This window comes from Anarhichas minor, unplaced genomic scaffold, assembly GCF_050575085.1.
Source record: "Anarhichas minor isolate MPS153535 unplaced genomic scaffold, ASM5057508v1 ptg000058l, whole genome shotgun sequence".
NCBI classification, from domain to species: domain Eukaryota; kingdom Metazoa; phylum Chordata; class Actinopteri; order Perciformes; family Anarhichadidae; genus Anarhichas; species Anarhichas minor.
The window spans coordinates 3521346-3542108 of record NW_027466504.1 but is presented as its reverse complement, the minus strand read 5'-3'; the positions used below and the strand labels follow the sequence as shown (position 1 = coordinate 3542108).

Genomic DNA, 20763 nt, shown 5'->3' with positions numbered 1-20763 from the left:
AACTTGAGTCAAGTTATGAATTATAAACAATACATCTGCCAACTCTGTCCGTGGCTATTCACACACTGATTTAACTCCTTCACCAAGACAAACCAACAGCAGCAAGAGCAGGTGTTTGTTGAATTAGTTGGCGTAGAGACCCATGCTGTGTCCAAAAGGACTCCCTTGTTCCCTCATTCTCTACTCCCTATATCAGGGCTATTCAATTCATATTCAACGAGGTCCAGTTCGAGAGAATTTCCTCACGCAAAAGTCCTGAACATCACAATAATGTCTAACTTGCGCTATAATTTAAAAAAAATAAATAAAAAAAATTGCATCTTAAAATAAAGCACTTAATTTTAGAAAACTGAATGGAATTGTCCTGCAGCTTTAAATTCACTTCATTCAGGTGTGAAGTGATGTCACTCAAAAGAGCCATGATATTATATTCTTCTCATCTTCTTAAGATAGAGAGAATGATGTGCATGGACTTTCTCTGTGGTTGTTGAAACCACTTGTTTCAGCTCTATTCCTCTCTGTCAACATCATTGTTGGACAGTTTAACATTTTATGTTAAGATTCTGATCATATTGGGCTCTTAGGTTTATTTTTCTGCACCTTAATTTCGGATGTGAGTGGGTACGTGTGGAAAGTGAATTACGTGTGTTTTTTCATCAGCTTTAAAAAAAAGCTGTCTAGCTATCTACATCTTACTGTTGCCGGGCAGGTTCTTCTGTTCCAGCTCAGATGAGACGGTATTTCGTTGCCGTCCGAGGCGAGATGATGTCAGAGAGGCGCCGATAACGGCTCTCTGGATTTATAGCAGACACTATTTGGCTTATTTTCTCTGCACTGTTGCTTACATCACTACTGTCGCACAAGTGCCAGATCAACGTCCACAATACTGTAAATACAGATGTGCATTTTTGTGATGAATACATAGTTTCAGCTATTTTGTTGTGTTCTTAGTGTGAATTTAAGTAACCTCTGGTAAGCAGTGATGCATTGTACACTGTATGTCTGGGGCTTTTATGGTGAAAGGTCAAAACGGAAGGAATAGAGCGCTGTCATTGTGGGCCAATAAGTGCATTTGCTCTAAATGAATGAATGAATACAAAGTAGTTTGAGCCGTTTGTGTTGTGATGCGCTGCTCTGCTCACATTTAAAAATATTATTTTCGCACCACAACATAATTGATTCTTCCCAATTGCGGCTTTCTCTCCTTTCACCCGCCTGCCTTTCTTCCTTTAGCGCAATGCATCATGGTATATAATGCTTGGTTAGCGATCGCTTCTTCTCACGATGCATTGTGTGATGCTCTGAGTCCATTATATAGGGTGTAATAATTCTCACTATACATTCAGACAGCAGTACAACATGGTGCAGTAGTCCAGTATGAAGTGATTGATTTGGGACACAGCCATGGTACTATGAGAGCAGCGTGGGTCCTTTCAGGAATACATTAGCTCAGTGCGTATTGTGAGCGAGAGAGGAAGTGTTTAGTTTCTCTCTGAATAAACGCTGCATTTCCACTGGCTTTGTGTTTCCTCATTGCTTCTTAACTTTTGAAAATGATATCAAGCCACCTTAAACATGTCTCGAACCCGTTACATTTGGTCGGCCTACATAAAACTTTTAAAACAAGCAATTTAAAATAAATCTGTGCCCACAGGGCTCGACAGTAACTGTTTCCAGTTCGCCATTGTCAACCATCTTGAGAAATTGGCAACTAATTCCTTACCGATGGCAACCACTTTTTAACATGGACATATAACTGGATAGTATCTTAAGTACTCAAAATATAGGCTAAGGTGACTAAAAATGGTTAACATATTTTCAGTTTCAGCAACCCAAACTAAAAAAAGGTTGCCAGCCCGGTGTAAAATCAACAGAAAAAGACAATCAAATCGTCCGTCCCAATTATTTGTATGACAATTAATCGTCAACTAGAATTTCCGAATTATGACGGCTCTAATCCCAGCTGTAATTTTGCTGTGATTTATTAGTGATGGTTCCGATGGGAGTATAATACTAGTAGCCTGCTAATGCTGCTGGAAAAAATTGTCTAATGAGCTCATAGTGTCAGACACTTGGTGCCTGCCACAGCCTCAAAGATAATATACTCGAGATTTACTGATGATGTCAACAGAAGTTCAGCCAAAATATAGCTGATGCTCTGTGCTGAAGATGAGCAACCGAAGATGTCAATCGGTGTGAACGGAATAGACGCCAGTATTTGTATTTCTGTTCATGTGTGAACAGTTGCCATTGTTGCTTCCATTCCACTGCCATGAAGTCTGCGTAAAAAATACTTCAAAAGTTCAGATTCAAGCGAAAAAAATAAAATAATTATCCCCGATGGCTAGCCTTGACATTTGGCTCAGTCTCTCTGTGTTTGCTGTGCACTGTGTTGTGTTTGGCTTTTTAATATTCTAGTCCATTAGTCTGAAGTAAAAAAAAAAGAAGAAAAAAATACAGAATGCACGCTCACAAAAGATAGTGACTGTAGAATAATGATAGATCCATCCTGTCAATCTTCATGCTGATTTGCATCATTGTAAATATTGATGATTATATAGTATTGTTTATCATGTTCTTAAGACAAATAGCCCCAATCATAAATAACTACTACTACTGCACATAAACAGCCAGTAAATGAATTGCATTGAGAGTGGAGACAGAGGGATCAGACCGTTATTGTTATTATAATGGCTAGATTGTAGGCTGCAACCCGCTAAGCTAAAGCTGCTCTCTTTGGCAGCCTGACAGTCATTAGCTAAAGCCTGTTGGTGGCTGGCATCAGCACCGGCTCATTTGCATACAACAAAGCAAGACGGAACCATTAACCTGCAAACACTACATCAACTCTCCGTACGCTAATAATGTCTGCACATTAGATCTGCATTGTGAGTGCATTAAAATCACATTACTGAGCGAGATCTAATTGTTTTCAACCTGCTATTAGGTACAAGAAATCATTACCATTAGGCCCCATGTTCCCTCCTTCGGAATATTGTAATGGTTGTCGAATGGTGATATAATGAAGAAAAGTGCCTTCTTTCTGCATGCTTAAGCAGTATTATATGCTAATTATGGTATTGCAGATAACAGAAAGTTATCACTGTAAGATATGTTGCCGAAATAACTTGCTGTATCTATACCGTTAAGTATATGAATACAGTATTAAATCATAATTACATTGGGATTCAGTCAGATTAAGTTTATAGGAATGTGCATTATTACTGATATCATTAAAAGCCATATTGGCCTGACCATCAATTGAATTGGAGTAGAACGGACATTGAGCGGTTTTCCGTGGTCACTCATGAAATAGAAAATGGCGATTGTTTTTAGTTGTTATGGTGACAATAACACATCAGTGGGCTAGCTAACTAGCCAGCTGTGCATTCAATTGTGGGGAAATTAGCAAGCTAGCTAAACAAGCCAGCTGGCCATTAAAGCATGGTGGAATTAGCAAGCTAGCTAAATAGCCAGCTGCCCGCTAGTAAGATGGCTAGCTTGTAACGTTACTACTCTACTGTTTGTTTTAGTGGTCACTGCAAAACTCCCCTCAGTGAGTCAGCGACTTTCAGTAAGTCGATTTAGTTTATGTGGAAGTTAGACTGCTACAATGGTCACATAAAAAGTTACACATAAAAATGGCCGCCGCTCTGACCATTCTGCTACGTCGATTTGAAGAGAGATGTCCCATCTACTGTTCTATTTCTATGGGCCCAACCTTAGTGTGTGTGTATATGTGGCTTTAGTAGATGCTATGACAAACATGTAAAGTGCAGGCTGTTGCAAATATGCCACTTCTTACACCATCTTTCCCTTTTTTTCTTCCCAGAAGGAGCGTGAAAAGAAAAAAGAGGAGAAGAAGAAAGAGAAGGACGTTGATAAAGTGGAGAGGCTCAACAACACAAAGGTACAAGTAACGTTCATAATAGATTCCATGTAACCTGGAAAACAGTCATTTGTCATAGGTTAAAGTTGGTTAAATACTACAGGTCCCAGGATTCTGGGGGCAGAAATGCAACTGTAGAGGAGCTTGGTGTAACATGTATTCAACCCTCACACCGCGATTGGGCGTGGTTTAAGAGCCGTCAGTGGCCCGGGCGTTTCAGAGCAGAGACAACGGCTCATTTTTTCACAATTTTGAAACCTCACTGTAAATACTTGCCAATTTGTTTTATTATTCAAATTTGTCTGGGTGGTTAATAACACATTTTTCTTTGGAATGAAAGGGGTCAGCAAAATGGGTCATGGATCACAAATGAATGTGCACATCACTGTTAAGCTGTAGGTATAGAGGTTCTTGGCTCTCGGTAGTGGCTGAGGATTTTGTCAGTAAGGGCCCTTGAATTCAGTTTTAGCCATAAAAAAACTCCCTTCTGAGTGCACCTGCAATAACAAGACGAGACGTAGAACATTCATATGCGGCGCGCTGACATTGATTGCGTTTCATGCACATTGCTGTTTAAGTGTTGGCGGAGGCCAGAAAACGGGGACAAAGACAGAAGTGTGTCAGTGTGCTGCCATGAATGCGTGATGTGTGACAGCAGTGTCGCTCCGCCTATGCGACGCAGGATCCCAATGCTCAGGGGAAACTCCTCATAAACATTCATGTCGCTCACAGATGCTTTAGTTTGGCTCCATGCATCAGTATGGATCATTTCTCATTCATGCACAGGGGGCGTGAACACATGAACTATGTTTCACTATGTATCATCCACGAAGAAGTGAAACATGGAACCTCAGCTGCATCAAACAAGCTTTATTTTCAACATATCATTGTTGCTTTCTGAACACTCAGAAAAAAAAAAAGTGTTATGTCACGAGTAATACGTGAAGCCCTTGCTGCTGGCAGATTTATCTAAATTTAGCTTTTTTTCTTTTTTAAATGTAGATAGGCTGTTAACACTCACTGCACCGGAGAAAGACGCCCTGACGTCACGTGAGGCTACTTGCATCACATTGTGATTCAAAATGTAAATCTGGACGATTGCTGGAAAGATAAATGAAAAGCTTAACCGACTGCCACGTGTTAAGAAATGCGTTTTGAAATGAACCAGGGTTTGAGCAGAATGTAAATCCAGCTCGGTCCGAACAGAATGAGCCGCAGTAACGCACACATCCGCCGACCTCCGTCCACACGTCAGCATATGTGTGTGTGTGTGTGTGTGTATGTGTGTGTGTCTGTGTTTGCATGCCAGGGCTGTGGTATGTGCTCATGTATATCTATGTGGTGTGTGTGTGTGTGTGTGTGTGTGTGAAAGAAAGAGAGGGGGGAGCACTAAAGGAGTGTATGTGTGTGTTTCTGGGTCATGGTTAGTAAATTCACAATATTTCCATGGCCTGCGAAGCGGTGAAGGAATATTGTAGCTCTCAGCTGTGTGTGTGTGTGTGTGTGTGTGTGTGTGTGTGTGTGTGTGGTAGATGGACTACAGGGAAATGGAATGAAGGCTATGGGCATCGGTACCCACTGAGAGTGTAATGTAACACAGTGGTCTGCTCTCCGTTGCATTCATTTCTCACTCGACCTCCATCTGCTCATAAACTGGACTCTTTAGCCTTTTTATCGCCCGTTAAAGTACACGGTTTCTATTCTCTTGCAATATTCCTGTCCCGATTTATGTTTGTGTGCCTCTCTTCTTTGCGTGTGCAAAGGAAGATTGCACGAAAGTGTGATGGAGAAGCTTTATTTTTCAGGTGTTTCATTTGCTGTACAAGCCCAAAACACAGACATTCCTGTCTGGTTGTTTTATCTGCAGTTTCTTAACTGATGTTTCTGAAAATGTACTATGGTGTATCATGAAACGGCAACATGGCTCATGGGTTGTAACCTCGGCCATGAATCACCACGTCGTCAGTTTAAAACCATTGTTGCATTTCCTCAAAAATAATTAGAAAATAAGATTTACTATGCCATCATGTCTGTTGTGGCGCTCTAGCTAATAATTGTTTACATTATTGATTAGGAGTGCATCTGGACCAGGAGGCGACCTCCGGGTTCTGACGAGTACAACTAATGTGGAAGTGTCTTAAAACTTAAAATAGTCTTCAAACAGCAGGAGGCAACTCCTCTCGTTGCAAAAAGAAGTCTGATTATATGGAAGTCTATGAGATCCTACTTCTCTCTTGATTTACTCCCTCAGTAAACATTGTAAACATGAGTCTATGGTCTCAATCTCTAGTTTCAAGTGTTCTTCAATACAGCAAGATGTTCATTCAGTACATTGTGGTCCATTTAGAGTCAAATAGACCATAAAGGGTATGCTTTAGGGCGGGCTTACTGTCATTGACAAGCCGTATACGGCGTCTCTACGTCACCCCTTCGCAGTCCAAATATGGTCACTTCTGTTCATCGCTTGCAAAAAAGCCAAAATGACGACGGCCGTATTCCAAGAGGGCGACGGTAAAATCGCCGAAATCGAGGCTTCGTAATGGCAGTCCACAAACCAATGGGTGCTGTCATGATGACTACGTCTACATATACGATCTATGATCATGACACATAAGGCAGGCAACAGTTTCCAGGGCGAAACTCGGGCTTGTTAACTCTGGTTCCACATTACGTGCATCTATCTACATACCATGTATGTAATGGACCGGACCGTGACCCCTGTTCTGTTAAGTGTAGATAAAGATTCTCCTTTTTTCCTCTGAGTTTAGGAGTAATGAGGGAATTGTTGATGAGCTTTTCCCACCAATGAGGTACAAACATTGTCCCCTGCAGTCACAAAATGCACAATTAAACCCAAGTCTATGGCATCGTTGTAAAAAACCACAACCTAAAAATCATCATAATGTCTTTGCATTACAGACGGCCAACTCGTGTGCGTGCCTGCTGTTAATCCCAGTCTTGTTTTTAGTGGAGTTTTGAAATACAAGCTGGTGTGAAGACTGCCGATGTGCTGCGACCAATTTGCTCGAGTGTCAGAAGAAAGTCAATGTTGAAAATAAATATTGCTTTCTATTTGAATGGAATCAAAAGCAGTGTGCATGTGATTATTTCCAATCGGTGAAAACACATTTACCTCCAGACTCTTTGGATATTGTTACACCGTCTTCCTGAATAAACCAACCAACGGGGCCTTTTTACAACTGTGTGCCGCTGCTCTTAAAGCTGTTAAGATTGCCTGCCTGACTCAGCCTTAGCCTTCATTGGCATCATATCAATCAGAGTGGGATGCATCCATATAGCCATAGACTAACAATCTAAGAATACTTATTGTTTTATTAGCTTGGAATGAGCCCTTAATATCTACACGGGAGTGGTCTTCTGCACAGAGTCCTCAATGTTTCTACAGCAGCCCAGAACAGACGAACCAATCACTGACTCCAGAGAAGGCCTCTTGTGTTTTTACTTGAGCTGAAGCTGTCGGCCCTCCGTCAAGCTAGGGAAGTAAGGAGTGGGCGGAGGGGCGTTCAGTTTCTCACCACTAGATGCCACTAAATCCTACACACTGCTTCTTAAAGCTTGTGTTAACCGCATTTCTAATTTCAGGCATCTAGCTAAAAACCCATTAAAAAACAACAATTGGACTCTGGTTTTATGATGTAATTTAATATAAAAAATATTTTTTATTCAATCAATATTTAATGTAATAAAATGATATACCTCCTATAAAAAATGATTTACCTTTAAAGAAATACTGTTGTCAATGTGTATTTTTCAAACTTTATTATTGATTTATCCATAGATGCTTTTACTGTTGATGAAAAGCTAAAGGTGTCACGAAAATGTAAATATGTAGCTCTTTTCTTTAAGATTACTAAACATTTGAAGTAAAAAAAAAAAGGTAATATTCCGGCACCTGGGGCGGCAATAAAATACTGTAAAATAACGGTAAATAACTCACTGATTATTGAAATATAGTTTTTTGCTTTCATTTTACAAGATATCTCTTGTATTTTTTGGGCTATTTCAAATTTAATGAAAGATATTTACACTTGTGAAAATAATTAAATCATCTATAAATATGGTTGAAAACTTTAATACAAATAATCAGGCTTAAAATTGCAGAAGATTACCATTTTAGTAAGGTTTTATTATATATATTTATTATATATATATATATATATATAAAAAAAAACTTTTATATTCAACCAATATTTAATGTAATAAATAAAAATAAAAAAATATACCACCCATACATTTCTTTTTTTAAATAAGGTGAAAGTACTGTGGTAAATCTGGTAATCAGGGTTATATTTACAACAATATACTGACAAGGAAACAGAAGGTGAAAAAGTGCTTACTAATTTCCGGGTTTTAGGACTCATTCCTGCAACACTTTACTGGACAATATTTAACCAGCTGAAAATAACGTCGGATGAGTAACAAAGCTATTACAATTCATTGTCTTAGGAAACTGAATGTCTGAATCAAATTTCACGGCAGTCCCCCAAATAGTTGTTTTAGTCCAATCCAAAATGGTCAGCCTCATGGTGGCTCTAGAGGAGAAAGGAATCTCCAAAGTCATTAGCATGCGTCCCTTGGGGGACCGTTAATGTCTTTACAAAATGTTATGGCAATCCGTCTAATATATAGCATAATATTTCAGTCTGGACCAGTCAGGACCTTGGCTCTTTTATAGTATATTCAGAGTATTTTTGAAATTGTATTAATGATTATTATTATTTAGTAGCCAACAACAACAACAAACGTATTGTCAGCCAGTACAGCACCGCCCAAGCCAGTGTTAAACAGGTGGTTTAAACAGATCGATGTATTATCTGGGGATTGTAGTCCCCATCCAACGACGGAGCATGAAACACACACACACACAGTTTTCCATTGCTGCTAACATGGCAGTCGATACATACGTGTGAAAGAGAGAGGAAAGGGAAGAAAGACTCTGCAGCCGTTCTCTTGAACTGCTGACATGTTACACATTGATGTTTGCATGTGTTTGTGATGCATGTTTGCAGGAACGTGTGTGTGTCAGTGTGTTTGTCAGTGTGTTTGTGGAGATTTGTGGCATCCATCTTCTTTTTCTCCCTCATCGGCTGACCTCCTGCTGTCGATGAACCCCAGTGTCGAGGAGATGTTTGAGGATATTTCTGGTGTGTGTGTGAGTGAGAGAGAGAGCTGTTAGTCCAAGTGTATGCTGACGTGATAAAAGCTGTTTAATCTCCAGCATAGCAGGAAACATGCTGACAGCCACGTTTCTCTCTCTCTCTCCCCCCTCTCTTTCCTTGTCCCTCACTTACTTTCTACTTGCCTCACCCTACTGTTCTCACCCTTCAGTCTGCTGTGTGCCCCCCCCCCACCTTCCCTCTCTCAGACAAAGACACACTGTACTCCACCATCATGACACAAACCCTATAGCCCCCCTTTCATCTTTGCACACAGATAATACACCCTGCATATCTGCAGATGAGATACTGGATGCAGCAGTCCAAGCTTTAATCAGCCTCGGTGTTTCATTTCCGTTCACATCACTTCATTTCCTTTCTTCCTCTGAGAGGTTTGCGGAAGCAGCTCTTATTAAAATCCAGCGTAGAATACTGTGAATGCAGCAGTTACTGATTCTAATATTGTTGGATTCCAGCTGCAGAGAGAATAGTTTGTGCTGATCTTCCAAATTGAGAGACAAATGTCATACAACGCTCTCTGTCCATAGACCCTTGATTTTCCTTTGTTGATGATTAGTTTAAATTAGACTTGATTAGATAACCTTTAGCGATGACACGATATCTCGACAATTAGCCAGGAGGATCATGCGTTCGATCGCTTGTGTGCGAGTGAGCGTGCACCTCCGTGTCTGTCCACGGCTAATCTTGCATTCTGGTCCAGCAAACTTCACTTGTTGTGGTGACTCACACTCTCTCAAAACACCTTCTATTAGCTGTTTCATACCGCTATTAACTGACTCCTCACTCACTACTCTTAACCGGCCCCTGGGCGGTGGGGGCCACAAGTGGTACAAGAGCTTGTGTTATCGCTTCTCCCTAACCGCTGCTCTGCGCCCCGAGACATAGTGGGTGAAAAACAGTTTGTTCACTTTTGGAGTTTTGGATGGTTTAGCTATAAGCTAACAGCTAACTGAACCACCATACACACACACTGCCAAGTACATCGCCGCCCCTCAGCCTCTGCTAATTAGTTTTTTTGCCAGATTTTATGAAATGACGATTAACCTCATACATTGCCGCATATTTTTGAGTGTGAGTTTTAATCAACAATGAAAATAACCGTTAACATGATGGCTTTGTAGATCCCCACAGGTGAGGCTAAGATGGTCACCTGAGACAACATTTTGAAAGACATATGGCCACTACAGCGCTGACACTAACACACAAACTAACACTACTTCCAACAGGACATTAGTGCAGCTCAGCAGCCACTGAAGGTAGAAGAAAACAATATACAGTATACACAATTGATCGATTAAAGAAAGGCCAATCACAATTGATGCAACAATTGAAAACAAGGATAATGAAATGGGCAATATCAGTTGAAACAACAATACATGTAAAAACAACAACTTAAAAACAAGCAAATATCACATTATTCATAAGTGTCACAGTTCTGGGCACAAAAAGAGCCTCGACATCATTCTGTGGAGCATCTGGAAATCCTTCACCGGTCACTCAACCCATTTCTTAAACTACTAAACAACTAAGAGGGTTGACCCTACTACTGGAGTATGGTTTTGTCCCCCCCCCCCCCCCCCCCCCCCTTCTTGTTTGTATTCTACCTAATGAAGTATAGATTTAATATAACAAATGATTAATTTATTATATTGCATCTATACTTATACTCCGCCTCAAAAGACTTTGTATTCAGAAAATGATAGAAGCATTCGTTATGTCCCCACAGTTTCTGCAGCAGTGTTGTCGGGGGTTTATTTGAGTTTTGATTACCCATCCATTTCTGCTTTGATTACAATTTCGTTTTTGGTGCAACTCATGTTTGGATAATTGAGTTGTAAAATGTGGGTGTGTACTGTTGTGTGTTATTCGAGGACAAGGGAATAAATTGCAGAAGTTCTGTGATTGTAATATTTATGTCAGTCCAATCTCGGAAACCCATCTGTTATGGGTCTGATGAAGACTCTCTCTGGGGGCAACGGCCCACATGTTTGGGCTTCAGGTTTGGGAGACGTCCTCTTCCATGTGTCGATCACTGTTTACAGTCCAGTTAGCAACTTGAGATGCGAGAATTGGGACGACTACTACAACCACACTTGTTTCACATTGTGGTCAATTAGCTAGGCTAATAAAAAGCTGATGGGTTCCAAGATTGCATTTTGGACAATTAGTTCTGCCTCCTTTGCTCTCCACACAAACTGTTTACCAGCATTCAACCAAAGCCTGCTCAAACGTGATTGGTCAATATTACCTCAATCCTTTTTATGCTATTGATTAATGGTACGATATATGGACACGACTTTCATGATTTCTACATTATTGACTTATGTCCTCAATCATTTTTACGTTAATATCAGCAGGGTTTCTCTTACAATTCTAAGACCTGGGCATTGAGCAAACACTGCGCATAACAGAGCCTGAGAGTTCATTTTATTTATTGTTTTGGTTGTGTGTTTTGTATTTGTATGAAAGCTGCAACTGTTTGCAGATTTACAAATTTCAACTTCATTAAACAGATTTTGTAGTACCAGCCCAGTATCGTAGGAATTTGGTTATTATTTGGCCAATCTGCAGCTTATGATTTACATCCAAGCATTCAGTTCCAGTGTAGCAGGTTGTTTGTCCTTTACTGTATGTGTTAAGACAGAAAGAAGGGGTTTTGAGCTTGGGATTGTTGATAGAGGGGTAACGAGTCCATGTAGTAGTTCATGTAGGCACAAATTTGCATCCCGTCACAGACCTGTAGTTACGGGGGTGACTGTGGCTCAGTGGTAAAGCTGTTAGTCCATGTCGATGTGTCCTTGGGCAAGACACTTAACCCCAAATTGCTCTCGTAGTCGTACCTACGGTGTATGAATGTCAGTTCGTCCTGATGGGCCGGTGGCACCATGCATGGTAGCCCCTGTCATCACTGTATCATGGGTCTAAATTGGTAAATGATGACATGTAGTGTTAAAAGCGCTTTGAGTGGCTGGAAGACTAGAAGAGTGCTATACAAGTACAGTCCATTTGCCATTTACCTTTTTACTAATCATATTAGCCACTAGCCAAAAACCTTAACCATATCTTAACCATAGTTTATTTGTCATAACCCCAATTCTTCCCTAACCTTAATACCATGGTGTGCAAAAGACATTGCAGAAAATGAGAATGTTTAAAAATATTACCATTGACAACAATCCAGGTTGGTGATTGATGATGGGTGTGTGTTAACCCTAAAGCGCACACACAGGTGGCCTGTCAGGATATGGTGCTTACCAGGGCCCCAAAGGCTTGGGGGCTCCCCTGTTCCTCACCTCCAAAATGTTACACAATAAACAGAAAACGACTACAAAGAGACAGAAAAAGACTACGGTACAGAGAAACCAAAACAACTACAAAGAGATAAAAACTGCCGCAAAGAGACCCAAAATAACCACAAAGAAACACAGAACCACAGAGAGCTTCGTAACAACTACAAAGAGACACAGAACCACAACAAAGATACACAAAACAACTAGAAAGACACACCAAATAACCACAAGGAGGTACAAAACCACAGAGAGATGGGTAATGACTACAAAGAGACACAAAATGACTGCAAACATACACAAAGAATGACTACAAATATACACAAAACTGCAAAGAGACAGAACATGACTACAAAGATACACAAAACAACTACAAAGAGACAGAGAATCACTACAAAGATACACAAAATAACTACAAAGAGACAGAGAATCACTACAAAGATACACAAAATAACTACAAAGAGACAGAGAATCACTACAAAGATACACAAAATAACTACAAAGAGACAGAGAATCACTACAAAGATACACAAAGTAACTACAAAGAGACAGAGAATGACTACAAAGCATTAGTTGAAAAAAAAAAAAAAATTGTTTGAATGAAGACTGATAAATACATTTGAAGCTTTGCTTCGTAGCTCATCCAAGTGCTGAGTTCTCTAGGTGCTTATCCATATACATGTATTTGGTATCTCATAGCATTTTCTTAATGGATGGCATGCTCGTGCCTGAACATCCCAACCTCAAGCATGTCTAATGTAGTCAGCATATCTGGCGTTGCAGAAGATGTTTGGATGAGTTCCAGCACAGCATATGGGCTCTGAATGTGCTTTAATCATTTTCTGTTAATTGGAGAGGGGTGATGTAAGAGTTTTTGTTTTTTAAGGCCAGCACTTATGGTTTAGTAGTAGCTTAGCAATATTTTTGTGTGGCCTCTTTCATGCCCTGCTGTTTTCAGGAAATCCTCGTCGACGGTATTTCACTCAAATTCTCTCCTCACAGACTAAATCAATTATTTTTGTGTTTTCAGCCGAAGGGCAGGCAGGCTGATGTATATTTTAATTGACAGGAGGAACTCTGGGCATATGTTGGGCATTTAAATGTAAAATTAACTAAGCATTGACTTTTCTGCTCAGCCATCTCAAAGTGAATTGGTTATAATATATCACCAGCAAGAGACGTCTCCGTCTGATTTGAGATTAAATTTACAGAACAGGCACATTTATCAGTAATATGGGAAAGAAAACTGCACACAAGTGTATTATGAATGTCAGTCATGCACAGACATTCAGCCTGACAGAAACACTACAATAGTCTTTTTTTCCCTCTGTCTTACAATGAACCAATTTTATTCAGCTTGATTGGGGTTGTCAAAGCTCAACTTTGTCTCCTTCTCTGCACTTCCTACCCAGTGCCTGTAGGCACTAATTACACTACAGCTCTGATTGGAAGCTGGCATCTTGAGTGTGTGTGTGTGTAATCTACTTGTGTCCTCTCACAAATCTTCTGAAAGTAAGCCATTCGGACATTTATTGTTTTTAGTGTTTAAATGTTATGAGGATTAGGTGGGGGCAAAGGTCAGGCTTGTGGACGTGTTTCATCATGATTTTTTACATTAGTTGACTGGTATTCTCGGATTTGCTCAGATGATTTAATAATAGTTTTTTTGTTATGTTTGCCACTGTTGGTGTCAGATAACAATGGCCTCTTAAAGGGATGGTAAATGGAAGCAATACATTCCTCAGTGTGTGCTGTATTGACCGAGGAAGCGGAGTTCTCGTGGTCCCTGAGCCGGCACCTACATGTACCACGATGCGTTGCGCACAAGCCTCTAATGCCCGGCCATGTCCTCTCCACAGCCTCGGCCCCTCTCCACTGCCGTATACTCTGAATGAATACGGCTGAATATCCGAGTCGGCAAAAGAGCTTCAAGACTACAAAATGTATCCTCTGCACCCATATTTTGGGATGCCATTTTCCCAGTTGGAAATGTAGCTAGTTTGCAATACAAGTGAAGAGACCAAGGAGGCTCTGTTTTTTTTGCTCGAGTTACACAGGCGGCAGGTTCTGAAAAGGGAAGCCAGTGTGGAAGTGTCTTGAACTTGCCTTCTCTCTACTGAACGACTCATACCCACAGCTAGAAATCCTACGTGACTATGTCACTGTCTCGTCTACGTTGCTGGGCGCACGAAGAACAACAGATTTTTGCAGCTGCATACTCTGAGGATACACTGAGGAATGTATTGCTTCAGTCGACTGCATTTACCAACAACACTGGTTGGACATCCACATAAAAAGGTGGCAAATTTTCCCTTTTTGAGATGAGTAAATTTAAAAAAATGTCTTGATGGTAAAAACAACGTGTGTGAAAGAGAGGGAACAGGTGTGTGACAAAGTGGAGAGAGAGGACAGTGTACTCCACACACAGTGCTATATTAGGGGGAGAACGAGTGACTCCATTATCTCTCTTTCTAGTTGTTTCCACTCTCCTCACCTCCATTCATCTCCATCTGTCCTGCATTCGTCCGTCCCTCTTTTCCTCGCTCTCTCCCTCTCTCCCTCTCCAGAAGACTAAATCATTGTGTCGTCCCGTTGGAGTGCTGGCGTGTGTTGTCTTTTTCTTTTCAGCCCCATGAATAAATTATCAAAGAGAACAAGAGGCTGCCTTCCTTCATGCAACATTGGCGCTTGCCTTTTGTTGGAGATAGAAATTAAGGAGTGTGTGTGTGTGTGTGTGTGTGTGTGTATGTGTGTGTGTGTGTGTGTGAGTTTGTGTGTGAAGATGCATTTGTGTGTATCTTTGTTCATTCCGTGCGGGGATTTTGGGACCATCGTATCACTAGGTGCTCTGTACATCTGGACTGAGTTGGGCTCTCAAAGGTTCTGTGAGATTGGATGTGACACACACACACACACACACACACACAGCAGCTAAAGCATATCTGTGGTCGATTGGAGTTAGTTTGAGCGGACGATGTGAAGGGCAGCCAAAGGAGCAGCGCTCTGTGACTAATAACGGGACACACACACACACACACACATATAAAGCAGTGCTGTCTGTAGGTCTGGCAGTCAGAGGATCGATAGCGTAGCCACATGGAAGCTAATCAATAAGGTAGATTTGCACCGCTGGAGGAAGAGAATCAAGCCTGTATCCCAAGAAAACACACACACACACACAAGCAATGGTAAACATACACATCCAACCTCCCCCGCTGTAGAGCCTATATATATACCACTGAGATAGTTATATCCCAGCTTACCGCTCCAAACAGAGCAGGTTGGCATTCTCAGAGCTCAGGGCTTTGTAAAGCATATCATACAACAGGATTTATTGTCGGTGGTAGATTTGTGTCAGGTCCCTGCTGACGTGTGTGAGGGAGATGTTCCGTAACCTATTTATTTTCACAGAGATAATATTACTGCTGTTATTCTATGTTCTCGGTGCCTCATGGAGCTAATTTACTGTAAAGGTACACAGAGGCAGCTTAATGATGTTATTGAATGTTTTACGTTATAAAAACATATTGAATTAAGAGTTGTTTCTGTAAAGGTGGGGATGTGGCGAAGTGGATAGCAGGGCCGTCTTTCAATCAGAGGGTCGGCGGTTCGATCCCCTGCTCCGGCTAATTGCACCTCGATGTGTCCTTGAGCGAGACACTTAACCCCAAAATTGCTCCCGTAGTTGTGCCTACGGTGTAGAAATGTGATAGAATCTTAATTGTAAGTCGCTTTGGATAAAAGCGTCTGCTAAATGACTGTAATGTAATGTGAATCATGCCAAAGATGGATATGATGGTATGCGTACGCATACATGGCCAATAAAGCTGATTCTGATTAAGAGAGATTCTGAGAGAAACTTTTTGATTTCCAAAGGTTTAAAACACTCAAATCTGCCAACATCCGGTTCTGAAAAGTGAAGCCATTGTGGAAGTGCCCTGAACCTGCATTCTCTCTACTGTCCATCAGGGGGCGACTCCTCTGCTTGTATAGAAGTCTATGAGAAAATGACTCTACTTCTCTCTTGATTTATTACCTCAGTAAACATTGTAAACATGAGTTTATGGTCTCAATCTCTAGTTTTAAGTCTTCTTCAATACAGCATGATGTTCATTTAGTAAATGATGGTCCATTTAGAGTCAAATAGACCATAAAGCAGAGTATGCTTAAGGGTCAGGCTAACTTGTAATTGACAGGTCACTACCGCTACCAGAGTTGTATACGGCGTCTCTGTCATTCGTACACAGTCCAAATATGGTAAGTATGTAAGTAAAATGTATTTATAAAGCGCTTTTCACAGACATTAGTCACAAAGTGCTTAACAGGAGTGATCACTTCCATTCACTGCAAAAAAACAAGATGGCTACGGCCAACACGTCAACCTCGAGGCTTCAAAACAGCAGTCTACAAACCAATAGGTGACGTCACGACAACTACGTCCACTTCTATTATACAGTCTATGGTACAAACACTACAATCTGGAGGAAAATTCTCTGTGTTGCGCATGCCGTTCCCAAATCCCACCGTGTGTGTTCTCTAAATCCATGTGCGTATGCCCATGCATCACATCCGTTCTGTCAAGCCAGTTCCCAGAGACAAGTTGGGCATCGGGTGTGTGTTTCCCTGAGTCGGCGCATCTGTGTGTCTGCGTGTTCCCTAAATCCACCTAACAAATTCCAACCTGAAGCTGCCACTTACTCAAAAAACACAGCCTAACGAGGATCTCGATGCCCTGGTTAGCGACAAATACGATTCCCTTCTGAAAACACCTGAAAATACCCAGTTTAAATTGGTGTGTGTGTGTGTGTGTGTTAGTTGCTGCTGTTTTGATTTGATTAGGTATTCTTTCCCTGAACAGCACCGTCACGCATCAGCCGTCAGACCACACCGTGACCTTCCTCAAACACTCAAGTGTGTGTGTGTGTTGTGATTGTTTGTGCCCGTTTGTACGAGTGTGTGTCTTTTTTACCTCTTTTTTTTTTTACCTCTTGTGTGTGTGTGTGTGTGTGTGTGTGTGTGTGTGTGTGTGTGTGTGTGTGTGTGTGTGTGTGTGTGTGTGTGTGTGTGTGTGTGTGTGTGTGTGTGTGTGTGTGTGTGTGTGTGTGTGTGTGTGTGTGTGTGTGTGTGTGTGTGCTGACTGTCAGATGAATGTAACCGGGGTGGAAGAGATGCTTGCGTGTGGCAGCTTAAGATCTCCTCTCTGTGACAAAACCTTTTAGGTGTGTGTGTGTGTGTGTGTGTGTGGTGCGATGCGGTGCGTGCGGGTGCCACCAGCTGAGTGACGGACTGTGTTGAGTGGTGCAGAACTGCAGCAGCCCGGCACACTTAACAGCCTCTGACATACTGCGGTGCCACACACACACAGGGACTTTGTTGTGTGTGTGTCCTGGTGTAGCTGCGGTGCTGCAGACTAAATGATATCTCAGTCTGTATTGATAATGCGTTATCAACACGCTGCACCGTTTATTTTTTCCCATCTCTCTCTCCCTTTGCCGTCCTCTCCTTATGTCCTTTTTCTTTTCTGTTTTCCCTACCTGTCCTCCTCATCTCGCTCCCTTTGCTCCTCATCATTCCGTTCACTCTCCTCCTAATTGCCCCCCCTCCCACTGCTCTTCCTCGGCCTCTCTCCATCTCCTCTCCCCCCTGCAGATTGACCCCCTCGTCCTCGCCGCTTCTCTTCTCTCCCTCTTCCTCCCCCGTCTGTCTTCTGCAGCGTCGGCTCACCCAGCCGCTGGCAGTTTTATGATTCTCTTTTATGGCGTTAATAAGGCAGCTGTCAGCCACGAGGAGACAATCCACTTCCTTTGCAGCGCTGCCACGACTGCTACATGTACTACAGTGCTGCTGCTCGCTGCTGTTGCAGTTACTAGTCAATCTGCTTCGGCTGTCACCACTGCAGCTGCCACACCTACCAATGTCAAACAGAAGTCAGCCCTCAAACAGCGGCACACGTGGTAAACTCGACACTACGTGCTCCGCTCATACTCACCGCTTGTCGCTATTGGTTTCTCTTTTGAACAGAAATACAGTTCAGTTTTTTTAGCATGAAAGTGACTTTGATTTGGAGCTTCCATTAAGCTTTTATTGTGAAACACATGTGCAGGAAGTAGCTACGAAGGGGAATGAAAAGTACCAGCAAATTGAGATTATTTTCTCACGCTGATCTCATTCTAGTCACTTCTTCTTTGCTGTTGTTGTTTTTTTCCAGCTTTAAGCTACTGTCAGTGCAACACTTCCTGTACACATTAAAAGGACATATTCCCTCCCTTCCCTGGTCGGCTTTTGATGTGAAACGTGCGAGTGGATTTGACGGCAGGTTAATCCTGCGTGAGAAACTTGCTGCAATTTATATTAATTCAGAATATGAATGAATTGTGAAAGGAAAAGTGAATTGTCTTTTGTTGTTGTTGCGCATGGTCTTGAGTTTGCACACATTAAAATGGAGTAGATCATAAAGTACGGAAGTGTATATCTTAAATATGATAAAAATCCCAATCGTTAGGACATTTTGGCTCTGAAATTCCGATTCCTGAATATAAATCCAGGGTATTTGCTGCTGCTGACTACCAGTCCAGTACTGCAGCTTTATTCCCCTCAAAATGTTGAATCTGTGTAGTGGCACCTCATCTTAGTTTATTTGTGATTGTGTGATACAAGATGCTGTGAAAAAAAGACGATCGTTACTAATGTTAGAAGAAAAGTAATATCAATCTACGTTTTCTGAGCTACTGGTCTTTATTGTTAAACACTAAATAAAATCACTTTGTGCATGCATTGTTGTTGATAAAGGATATTTCCGCACACATTGATCTTTACAATGTATAAGTTGTAAAATGTGCATAAATCTATTTTTAAAAGCCCTGTATCAAGTTAGGTTTCGGTGTGTAAACAGCAAACCAACTATTTAGCATGTAAAGATATAGTGGAATAATGTCTACTAGTATCAAGAGCGAGATAGTCCACTCAGGACTTTCCTGTCCAGGAGACCGCTGTTCATGTCCCGTGAGAAACGCTGTGACATTTTGTCACGCGAGTTGTTACGTCAGCCTAAACCTAACTTCCTGTGAAGACGGAAGTTTATTTTGAAAAGACACTATGCAACACGCCGTCCCTGACACGTGCAATCTGGCGCTAGAGGAGTACCTAGAACGTCATAATCCGTATACGCTCTTAATTTTGAATTGACCACCTTTAAAGTGTGGAGAATTTCAGTATTAAACGCATTATTAAGAACAAAGGATGAAGGAGCTTGCAGGCCGCAGGTACTCTTCTGCTGCGAGCTTCTTACTGCGCACGCGCATCAGAAGAATGAATAGTCTTTATTGTGGATGTGTAGCATCCGACTGATACCAATCCGACTGATTTACAGTGTGACTACTTCTGCTGCCGCTCCAGAGGTGCTAGCAGCACTACTGCAGCCTCTGCTCTACCTTTGCAGCTGTTCCACGCTTGCTTCTTAGCTGCACTGTCTGCAGCTGTCCGTCTTATGTCTCCCTCAATCATCGTCGTGGTTATTCTCCCTTATTCATCCTCTATTTCCTGTCCTCTGTGCCTCTCACGCCTACTCTCGCTTTCGCCGCTAACCAATTTGCAGCCCTCATCTCCCGCTCGTCTCCTTCTACTCTATTTGTTTTTTCCTCTCCCTCTATTACTGTTCCTCGCTCTTTGTTTAGGAGGATAAGATGTTTGTTTCATCGCTCAGCCTCCCGTACGTACGTGCGAGGGAGGACGGTGGGATTCTGTGAGGCTGAGTACAGTCTCAGTGTGCCACCAAGCCTCTCTTTAAGGGGCGGCGTGTGTGTGCGCGTGCGTGCGTGCGCGTTCCAGTGATTGATGTTGGTTTGAAAGGCGATACAAATATTGTTGGACTGAAGTTGTTGTTAGCTGGTGTACACCGGCCTGGTGAGAGGCGCAGATGGATGGAATGAATCGATGATGACTCAACCTGCATGTTTTTGTTTCTATTCATCACACATACCGATAAGACCAATACTTGTTGTTGTAGGGAGGGAGGGGGGGGGGGGCTTTAGACCACCAAGCCACTGTGTAGGCTTCTTTCTTTGGATAATTCAAAGTACAAGGTTACAAAGCAATTGCATTATCATTGTATAACAGGGTTGCACGACTAAATGCAGATTGCGGTGTCACTTTTCTACGCAACAAAACACAAAAAAGAAAAAACGACATATGTGGAGGGTGGACGATGAGTTAAGGAGTCACTCTGCTTGAGGAAAGAAGCTGTTCTGAAGTCTGGTGGTACAGCAGCTGATACTTCTGTACCTCTTTCCAGACGGCGGCAGGGTGAACAGGTTGTGGCTGGGGTGGGTTTTGTCTTTTTCATATCCTTTGAGCTCTTCGCAGGCACCTCATGTCACCAATGATGTGCTGG

At 41.8% G+C, this 20763-nt stretch overlaps 1 protein-coding gene and 1 long non-coding RNA gene across 6 annotated transcripts in view; both read left to right on the top strand.

Moving 5' to 3' along the window:
• LOC142932738 (stromal membrane-associated protein 1-like) overlaps positions 1-20763 on the top strand; it is a 96035-nt gene that overhangs the window by 31690 nt on the left and 43582 nt on the right. For 3 of the 5 annotated variants that reach the window (XM_076076774.1, XM_076076775.1, XM_076076777.1), the window contains one exon: positions 3833-3910. In XM_076076774.1, the coding sequence (XP_075932889.1) occupies positions 3833-3910 (78 nt within the window). The remainder of the gene's footprint in view (positions 1-3832; positions 3911-20763) is intronic. The other 2 variants (XM_076076776.1, XM_076076778.1) reach the window with 1 other exon arrangement.
• On the top strand, positions 3917-16215 carry LOC142932739 (uncharacterized). Its single transcript, XR_012947521.1, has 2 exons — positions 3917-6699; positions 6809-16215. It is a non-coding gene; the product is annotated as an uncharacterized LOC142932739 (long non-coding RNA).